Raw genomic sequence first — 10,549 nt, forward strand, 5'->3', positions numbered from 1 at the left:
TTGGGAGCCAGGATTGGCAAGGGTGCAGTGTGATGAGTACTTTGGTGCTCTGGATGAGGTTAACCACTATTTTGTTACCTTGATCCAGATCCACATGATCATGGGAAGCAGGACTCGACTGTCGGCCGAGTGGTGAAAGGCCTAGAAGATTTGAGTTCAAAGAATGCACATGTACTATTTTGATGCATAGGGTATCTAGGTCCTGATTGTACATTGATTACATTGAAGTACTACTTTAAAAAAATGAATATGTTCAAATATGAAAGGAAAAACTTAATATATTCATTCGACTAAGGATAATATTAATTATTTTCTTTCAAATCATATATTTATGCTCATTCTTGTCTTGTTAGTAAATATTTGCTTTCAGTTCTAATATGAATCTGTAAAAATGTTGCAAACTTGAACTATTAGTCCAAGGAAAATAACTAATATTACTCTAATACCTATTGACGCTAAATTTAAATTAATTCTAATGGCTAGTTTCAATAGATGATCAACATAGATTTTCTCAAAACACATATAAAAGTCTCAATAATATCAATTAATTGTAAAATTTGAAATTATTTTATCAAGCCTACAAGCCAGACTTAAATAGTTGCAAAATCCAAAATTATGAAGATTTTCAAAAATAGAAAAATCTAAATTATTGTATAAGAAATTAAAACATAAATAAATAAGAATCCTTCAAAAATTTGGTCAAAATCAGAATCACTTCCAAAGTTGAAACCAAATATTTACTAACAACACAAAAATGAACATAAATATATGATTTGATAGAAAATAACTAATATTACCCTTAGTACAAGGAAGATATTAAGTTTTTCTTTCCATATTTGTACATATTTATTTTCTTAATATAGTACTTTAATACATAATCAACGTAAAATCTAGACTTAAAAACCCGATATCAATTTAGTTTTGGGTGCGGCTACTATGCCGCCCCATGTTGACCACTAGGCGTACCGTCTAGTGTAAAATTATTATTTTTTTTCTTTTTTTCTTTTCATATTTTTTTAATACATTTAAACATCTTTAAAAAATAAAAAAATATACTAATACACTTAAAATCACTTCCTTAATCACTAAAAAGAAAAATTTACCAAGCGGTCAAATGGAGTGGTACAAATGGGAGGGCAAAGTAATGTTTCTCTTTGGGTTTATATCATATTTACACACACGGATCGATATGTGAAATTTGAAGTCTTGAAATTGTTGAAGTAGGCGCATTCCTACACATATCTTTACAGATTAGTGAGATGCTGTTCTACTTATAATTCGAGGACACTTTTAATAGTGTATATTTTATAAATAAATCCTTTTTGTAATACAAAATACATACCAAGTAATATAATAGAGCTAGCTGTACCGAGTACCTCCTTAGACTTTGAAGGACATGGATATGACCTTATTTTTATATTTTATCAAACTCTTAGAAAAGTTAGGGGGAGTCAGGCCCAGAATTATCTGTACCGTAAGGAGGATATGATAAACCGAGGACTCAGCATTACAGTTGAAGCCATTTTTTGACTTTAAAGTCACCAATTCCTAAGGCATCTTATAATGCCTTTCGAGCGTTTGTGAATATTGACAAGGCATAGCCTGCACTTCTCAAATCATCTAATGATTCCAATAATAAGCTTCGAAAGCACAACCTGCAATAGTAATGCTAATTGATCCACCTCATGCAATGCACGTACGTAGACGTCTATATTTGAACTCTTAATTAATTTAATTTTCCAATATTTCTATATGAGGATCTGCTAACTGATTTTATGCAAACAAGCTGAGATACTTTTAGATCTATAATAAATAATTGAATTGAAAATTTTTAAGAACACCATCAACAAATTGATAAAAAGTAAGAAAGAAAAAATAAAATTTCAAACTTGCATTCTTCAATGGATATCGCCTATCGGTAATTTTACATCTAAGTTTTTCAAATGTTGCAATTAAGAGAAGAATTTGAATCATGGAAACGATCTATATAGGAATTATAAAAAAGAGTTAATATATGTAAACCATAAACTAAATTTTGTATTTTGCTAAATAATGTATAGCAATAATGTTATATATTTAAAAGTTTTTAGGTAATGCAATTGCATGTGAATATTATATTCTAATTTAATTTCTTGAAAAAAAATAATGAAAACAAAATGTAGTTATCATAAAATTTTAAATGAGATCAAATTCTAATTCGATAATATATAACAAAGATCTATTAAAAATTTATTGACAATTTGAAAGGTACCCTTAAGACGACTGGTCATTTAAAAATACTGGCCAGTGCTAGTTATGAGTTGTGGATAAGAACTAGAACAAAATTATAAAAAATTAAGGGAAATATACAAATTAGACAAGATTATAATACATACATACATATATATATATATATATTATTTTTTTATTTTTGGTTAGAGCCTTGGGCGCCAAGGCACCCCATGCCCCCCCACCCCAACCCCGCGGCCCCGGTCTCGTCCTTGGATGTATTCTACAATTTTTGCAAAATAGCAGAGTAGTTTTTTTCTCGGCAAAATAGCAGAGTAATTGATCTTGAAAGGGTTAGATAAACAATTAATATATATTTGGTTCAGTGAGAGAGACCAAAAGTATTCTTAATTATGACACAGTCATTATTAAAAATTTACACCGGCAAAATGCATGAAAATGATTAAAATTGACCTGCTAAATGACTGTAAAACAATAATATCCTACAAAATCGGGAAGCAACAACCAACAACTTGCAAAATTTATTTATTGAAGCCATATTATATCTTTAAATGGTATATATATCTTTAAAATTATTTTTATTGTAAAACATATTTGATAGATCACATACCCAACCTTGAGTCTCTCGGAAGTGTGATTATACAGCCAAGATCAAGCGCTTTACCTGGCCATCTTGTTAGAATAATTTTAAATATGGGCTTCTTTTGATTGCATGTTTTATAAAACGGATTAGACATATATATATAGCTCACAATGGTATTTTGGTTTTAACCCATTAAGTTGAGTGATTATTTGGAGTTTATTGCACCTTAGTAATATAAGATTATATCCTATCTAAATTGTGGTAAAATTACGTATGTAGGCCTGAAAACTTAAGGGTCTTTATTCTGGAATTCTATAGACCCATTGGAATTTGAGTCTTTAATGGGAGGACTCCATTAGTTTTCTATTTATAAGAGGCTAGGTCTCCTCTCCACTCCATACATCCATTGGCTTGCTCCATTGATAGCTGATATTTTGTGAGGAGGAAGGAGGGGAAGATCGGTCTATTTGCATTCTCCAATCATGACTTCCGCAAGTACATTCTTTACATTCCATTCTCTGTGTATTCGTTTATTGAGATTCTGTTTTTTGGCATGTTCTTCGTGTTTTTACATTTGGTATCAGAGGCACCATGCTAAGATTAGAATCTTTCGTAAGAATAAGAGGATGTTATGTTTTGATGTTTTGTTTTCGATTTTTTCTCTATACAAACCAATCACTCAAAATTAAATTTATAGAACTTATTTATTGCAAATAAACGATTGATCAAATTCATATCAAAATCTTTTTCTGGAATGCTATTTACTTGTTTTAGATGTCTTTAATATGATGCATTGTTTCGGTTTTGAGTTTTGAAAAACTAGGGTTCATACCCATTTCAAAGTTTGATTAATCTACACTAAATATGGATACCCATTGTTTTAAAACATCATATATGTATTTTTCGTGTATTCAATATTGTTTCCCCTAAATTAATTTTGTTTTTGGACCCTAGAATTGTAAGAAATTGAGAAAAATCCTTTTTAAAACCCGTAAACTCGGACTGGTGACCCACGACCCGCGACCCGCTTTCAGACTCGGTTGGAGGTTGAAGATGAATGCTCCTCCAGCCAGAACATTACCCACGTGCATCAGGTGGCTCGTGTGGCGCGTGTAGCCCCACGAACATTGTTTTTTGTCATTTTCTTTTTCCAATATTTATTTACACGCCCTATTAATTCTTTCTATATTTTTTGAAAATTTTTAGTACCATCATAAGACACTGTTTTATAATTTTGAATATCATTTACACATTTTTCTAAGGGCTACAGTGTACTGTATATTATGATAAATTTTCTGGTGAATAGTCAGTATCTTATCTGATCTGTGCATATATGTACTCTCTTTCTTTGCATGTTTTGGATGTGCATATTAATTTTTGCAACTTGTTATAAGTATTTTTGTATATATATATGCATTCCAAGTTCATAGTTAAATTTTAGACATATTTGTTGTCTTATATACTTGATCTATTCACACTGTTTTTTGTCTCACAATCACATTTGAACTCTAACTCTGATTGTGTCAAGTTGATGATTATTATTATCATTTTATGATTATAATTCATGGGCATTCAGATTATTCTTGTTTTTCCATTAAGTGAAATTTTTGAAATATTAGTGGGTGGTAGCCGCCAAAGGGATATCTATGTTTTCTAATTTATTGCATATAATATTTTTTCCAAACGTGTTATTGTGTGTGATATTTTAGAAAATGGTGTGACCTAGTTAATGAGATTACATTAGTCTAGAAATTTCCTTCTACCTAAAGGTGATGGTATTTTGAAATTGATGTGATTTTATTAATTAGCTTTGTGATATGTTTTAAGAGTACCTTATAGCATGTTATCTAGTCAGCTCAAATGTGACTTTACAATGATGCACCAAGGCTCTTACCGTAATGAAGCTCATATGGTTTCGAGCTTAATTATGGACTGTCTAATTAATAGCTCATATTAATTAGAAAGATTTGATATCTTCCATTGACTGCATGCATTATGATTGGATGATAATTAAATAAAATGTATTATTTTATGTTTCCACAGTTTTGAGTGCCTCCTCTATTTCAAGTCAATTATTTGCTATTGAAACCTTGACGTAGAAATTGCTCTTAGTCTTTTGGAAACGAGATGGAAACGAGACGTAGAAATTGCTCTTGGTCTTTTGGGATTGGATTTTGCCCTAGAGGACCAGCTTTCAAAACCTACTGATAAGAGCATTGCTAAATATGTGGCTAAATATCAAAAGTGGGATAGGGCAAATAGGATTTGTTTAAAGATCATCAAACATTCTATATCAGATTCAATTATGGGAGCTATTCCGGACAATGATAATGTTAAGAATTTTTTGGATACCATAGGCCAAAGGTTTATTGAATTCGATAAAGCTGAAACTGGAGACCTGATGGATAGACTGATGAGTATGAAATATGATGGTTCTAGTGGAGTTAGGGAGTACATTATGAAAATGATACATATATCTTTTAAGCTAGAAGCCCTCAAAATTCTGATTGCTGAGTCTTTTCTGGTTTATCATGTTCTTAACAGTCTTCCTAGCCAGTTTAATCAGCTAAAGGTTGCTTATAATGCTCATCGAGATAAATGGAATTTAAATGATTTGATAGTAGTATGTGCCCAAGAGGAGTGTAGGATGCGTCGTGAGACTGTTGAAAATGTGCAATTAGCTTTTCAGCCACAACAGAACAAGGGGTCTTTTCATAATCATAAGTCTAAGTTCCACAAGGGAAATAAGTCACACCAAAATCAGCACAGTAAAAGGTTTGAAGGTCAGACTTCTGGTGGTCCTAAAGAAACTATAAAGAAAAATTATCAATGTAAGTTTTGTAAAAGGAAGGGTCATTGACAAAAGGATTATTTTAAATTTAAAGCTTGGTTGGAGAAGAAAAAGAAGAACTCGGCAAGTACCTCCTTGGCCTTAGTTTGTTTTGAGTCTTCTTTAGTAGATGTGCCTTTAAATTCTTGCTGGATAGACTCGGGTGCAAGTATTCATATTGCGAATTCCTTGTAGGGGTTCGTAAACAAACGGAGGCCAAGTGAGAATGAAGTGAGCTTGTGCGTTGGGAATGGAGTTCAAGTGAAGGTCGAGTTTATAGGAGTAGTAAAGTTATCTTTGGAGTTTGGTTTTTCTTTTATTTTGGAGAACACAGTTTTTGTACCGTCAATGAGATGGAATTTGATTTCTATATCAAAACTTGATGAATCTGGTTTCTCTTTTAAGTTTGGTAATGGAAAAGTTGAATTATTTTATGATTCTCATTTGGTTGGAAATGGTCTTTTGTGTGATGGTTTATATAGAATGTCTTTGGCTTCTTTTGGTGAAATCTCTTGTGTTACCAATGTAGCAAAGAAAAGGTCTTTAATCCATGAATCATCTTCCATGTTGTGGCACAAGAGGTTAGGACATATTTCAAAAGAAAGAATGGAGAGATTGGTAAAAGTTGAGATACTTCTCTCTCTTGATTTTTCAGATTTTAACACATGTGTGGACTGTATAAGAGGAAAGCTCCCTAAATCCACAAGAAAGGGTTCTACTAGGAGTGACGGTATTTTGGATTTAATACATACCGACATTAGTGGACCTTTACCTTCTACCATATATAGAAATAAGTACTTCGTAATTTTTATTGATGATTTCTCATGCTATGGATATGTTTACCTGATTAATGATAAATCCCTGGCTCTTGAGAAATTAAGATATTCAAAATGGAAGTAGAAAATCAATGTGGAAAAAGTATTAAAGTTATAAGATCTGACTGTGGTGGTGAGTATTATGGGATGTACGATGAGTCTGGTCAAAACATGGGTGATTTTACAAAATTTTTACAAGGGTGTGGAATAGTACCTCAATACACCATGCAAGGAACACCCGAGCAGAATGGTGTTTCTAAAAGATGAAATCGGACTCTAAAGGACATGGTTAGAAGTATGATGAGCAGAACAAAGTTCGCAGTAAAGCTGTTTCAAAAACTCTTTTTGAATTATGGACAGGCCGTAAGCCAAGTTTGGCTCATTTAAGAGTTTGGGGATGTCCAGCTGAGATTAGGATTTATAATCCTCTTGAAAAGAAACTTGATCCAAAATCTACTCCTGGTTATTTTATTAGGTACCCTGATAGATCAAAAGGATATAAGTTCTATTGTCCTAATCGTGGCACCAGAATTGTTGTGTCCATTACTGCAAATTTTTTGGAGAATGATGTTGGTGATAGTGGGAGTTCTGTATTGGAGGAATTTTTTGTTGAACTTAATCCAGTTGTTGTTGTACAGGAAAGAGTAGTTTCTCCGCCAATTGAAATTGTTAGTGAAGAACCTGGACAACAAGAAGAAATTCCAACAGTAGTTGGGTCATTTTCTGAGCCACAAGTCTGAAGATCTAAAAGAGAAAGAAGGTCTCAATTGCCTAATGATTACATTGTCTATTTGTTAGAGAGTGATTTTAATATTGGGCATGTAGTTGATCATGTTACTTTTAAGCAAGCCTCGACATGTTCTGAGTCAGATAAGTGGTTAAGTGTTATGGAAGATGAAATGAATTCTATGGAAAAGAATAGAGTTTGGGAACTTGTTGAACTTCCTCCAGATGCTAAGGCCATAGACAACAAATAGATTTTCAAAAGTAAATTAGACTCAAAAGGAAATGTTGAACGAAAGAAGGCAAGATTAGTTGCAAAAGGGTTCACTCAGCGAGAAGGCATTGATTATAATGAAACATTTTCACCAGTTTCGTTTAAAGATTATTTTAGAATTATCCTGGCACTCGTGGCACACTATGATTTGGAGCTTCATCAGATGGATGTAAAGACAACATTTTTGAATGGAGATCTTTATGAAGAGGTTTATATGAGACAACCTGAAGGTTTTGTTGTGAAGGAAAAAAGAAAACTTGGTATGTAAGTTAAATAAATCCTCATATGGCCTGAAGCAAGCATCTCGTCAGTGGTATTTGAAGTTTGATGAGGTTGTAACTTTACTTGGTTTTGTTGAAAATGCAGTTGACCAATGTATATATCGCAAGACCAGTGGGAGAAAGTTTATTTTTCTTATTTTGTATGTGGATGACATTTTGCTTGCCAGCAGTGACTTGGAATTACTTCATGAAACAAAGAAAATGCTATCTACTAATTTTGAGATGAAAGATCTAGGAGAAGCTTCTTTTGTTCTTGGCATTGATATATGTCGTGATAGAGCTTGTGGTTTGTTGGGACTTTCTCAGAAAGCTTATATACGGCGTGTACTACAAAAGTTTGAAATGCAAAACTGTGCACCTGGCGATGTACCCATCATAAAAGGAGATAAGTTTAACAAAACTCAATGTCCTAAGAATGAGCTTGAAAGGGAATCTGTAAAGAACATACCATAGGCTAGTGCTATGAGAAGTTTGATGTATGCTCAAATTTGCACTAGACCAGATATTGCCTATGCAGTTAATGTTCTTAGTAGGTTTCAGTCGAATCCAAGGCAAGAGCATTGGAAAGCAGCTAAGAAAGTTATGAGATACTTGAAGAAAACTGAAGGTTACATCCTCACTTTCCAGCATTCAAATCACCTTGAGGTGGTAGGCTACTCAGATTCTGATTTTGCTGTATATCAAGATGATTTGAAATCGACCTTAGGTTATGTTTTTATGCTAGTTGGGGGTGCTATTTCTTGGAAGAGTGTTAAGCAAACTCTGGTGGCATCTTCTACTATGCAAGCTGATAATAGTGCAGTGGTGTTCTTTTCAAAGAATAATAAAAGTTCTAGTGGATCCAAGTACATTGACATCAAGTATTTGGTGGTCAGAGATAGAGTTAAGGAATGGCAGACAAAGATAGAGCATATTAATAAAGAGGCGATGATTGCAGATCCTTTGACTAGGGACTCGCTCCTAATGTTTTTAAAACACATGCTACTAATATGGGTATTGTGGAAACTTTTGATGTTTTTGGTTAGTGGGAGTTACTTATGTAAAAATAACTATGTTTTGGCTTGATCCCTTTACATGGTACGTAGGCAACCCATTTGTTTTAGGGTGTAGCCCCTTTCTAATAAAAAAATAATAAATCTCTCCTATTCATAAACTATGTTTTTGAGCATGCGTTTGGCCTATGTCTTTTATTATGATATCATTATGATCTCGAGATATATGGATAAAAGACATAAAGTGAGTCTGTTTTAGAGACATGTGGCTTCATTTTGAAGCATTATGAGGACTGATATGAATTAGCATAGGTTTTGATCACATTGGTCCTAAGTTCATACTACATACTACCACATTGGTCGAAGGAAGGGGATCCATGTTGATAAGGATATTAGCATTTGTAGCTGTGGAGTGGTCTTACGTCGTTTAAGTGATGTAACGACTTCCATGCTAGATGTTGATATTCTTGTTGGACTGGATTGTGTTTTCCAAGGTGCTATCATTTGAGCAATATATTTGTGTGGCTACCTATGTAGTCTAACCCGAGAGTCATTTTTCAAACAAGTTTTATTTTATAGCAATCAATGTTTGCCCAAGTAGGAGAATGCTAGAATAATTTTAAATATGGGCTTCTTTTGATTGCATGTTTTATAAAACGGGTTAGACATATATATATATATATATATATATATATAGCTCACAATGGTATTTTGGTTTTAACCCACTAAGTTGAGTGATCATTTGGGGTTTATTGCACCTTAGTAATATAGGATTATATCCTATTTAAATTGTAGTAAAATTACGTATGTAGGCCTAGAAACTTAAGGGTCTTTATTCTGGAATTCTTATAGACCCATTGGAATTTGAGTCATTAATGGGAGGACTCCATAAGTTTTCTATTTATAAGAGGCTAGGTCCCCTCTCCTCTCCATAGGTCTATCGGCTTGCCCCATTGATAGCTGATATTTTGTGAGGAGCAAGGAAGGGAAGATCGGTCTATCTACATTCTCCAATCATGACTTCCGCAGGTACATTCTCTACATTCCATTCTTTGTATTCGTTCATTGAGATTCTGTTTTCTGGCATGTTCTTCGTGTTTTTACACATCTAGCTAGATCTGAGCTGCAGTACCCTTGACGATAAGGTGAAGTTTTTGGCGGCAAAATCAGCACGCTGGAAGAAGAATCCAAGGACGACCTCTCTTGTTTTTGCATAAAAAGAGAAGGGTATGCAGCTTCCTTTCTCAGGCCTGAGCTCGGTGAGTAGGTCTCCTTTATTTTCGAAAATGAAATAAGATGAGATAAAAATTAAAAATTGATCAATAAAATATTGTTATAATATATTTTTTAAATATTACATTTGTTTTAGGATTTGAAAAGGTTAAAATATTGTTTATTTTGTTTTGTATAAAAATTTGAAAAAATTGTAATAATTAGATGAGATGAGATGAAAAGTTTTGTGCAAGTGAACAAGGATAAGTGTAGACAACAAAATTATGAGATGAAAATAAGCCTCCAGAAACCACAAAGATATTCGGCAACATTTGTTTTCACAAATTATCTTATCTTATCTCATCTCATCTCATCTCTATAATTTTTTTAAATCTTAAAATAAAAATAATATTAAAAATTATATTCAACTTTCATCTCATCTGTATAAACAAACGAGATTGAAGAGAATAAAGTAGCTAGGCCTTTGAATGAAAAGAAAAAGGAGAGGAGGAGAGTCTAAGAAAAAAAGCAGACGTCTGTCAAGAGGAAGATGTCGCGGGAAGATCATGTCACTGAGCTCGAAGGCACAAATAGACGGATCAGTCCAACA

At 33.0% G+C, this 10,549-nt stretch overlaps 1 protein-coding gene across 1 annotated transcript; it reads left to right on the top strand.

Annotated features, from left to right (window-relative positions):
- The first annotated feature begins 8,197 nt into the window (after window positions 1-8,197).
- On the top strand, window positions 8,198-8,800 carry LOC121255040 (secreted RxLR effector protein 161-like). Its single transcript, XM_041155336.1, has one exon. It carries the CDS (start codon window positions 8,198-8,200, stop codon window positions 8,798-8,800), a length of 603 nt encoding a protein of 200 aa, XP_041011270.1.
- The last annotated feature ends 1,749 nt before the right edge of the window (window positions 8,801-10,549 follow it).

Source organism: Juglans microcarpa x Juglans regia, chromosome 3D, assembly GCF_004785595.1.
Source record: "Juglans microcarpa x Juglans regia isolate MS1-56 chromosome 3D, Jm3101_v1.0, whole genome shotgun sequence".
Lineage (NCBI taxonomy): Eukaryota > Viridiplantae > Streptophyta > Magnoliopsida > Fagales > Juglandaceae > Juglans > Juglans microcarpa x Juglans regia.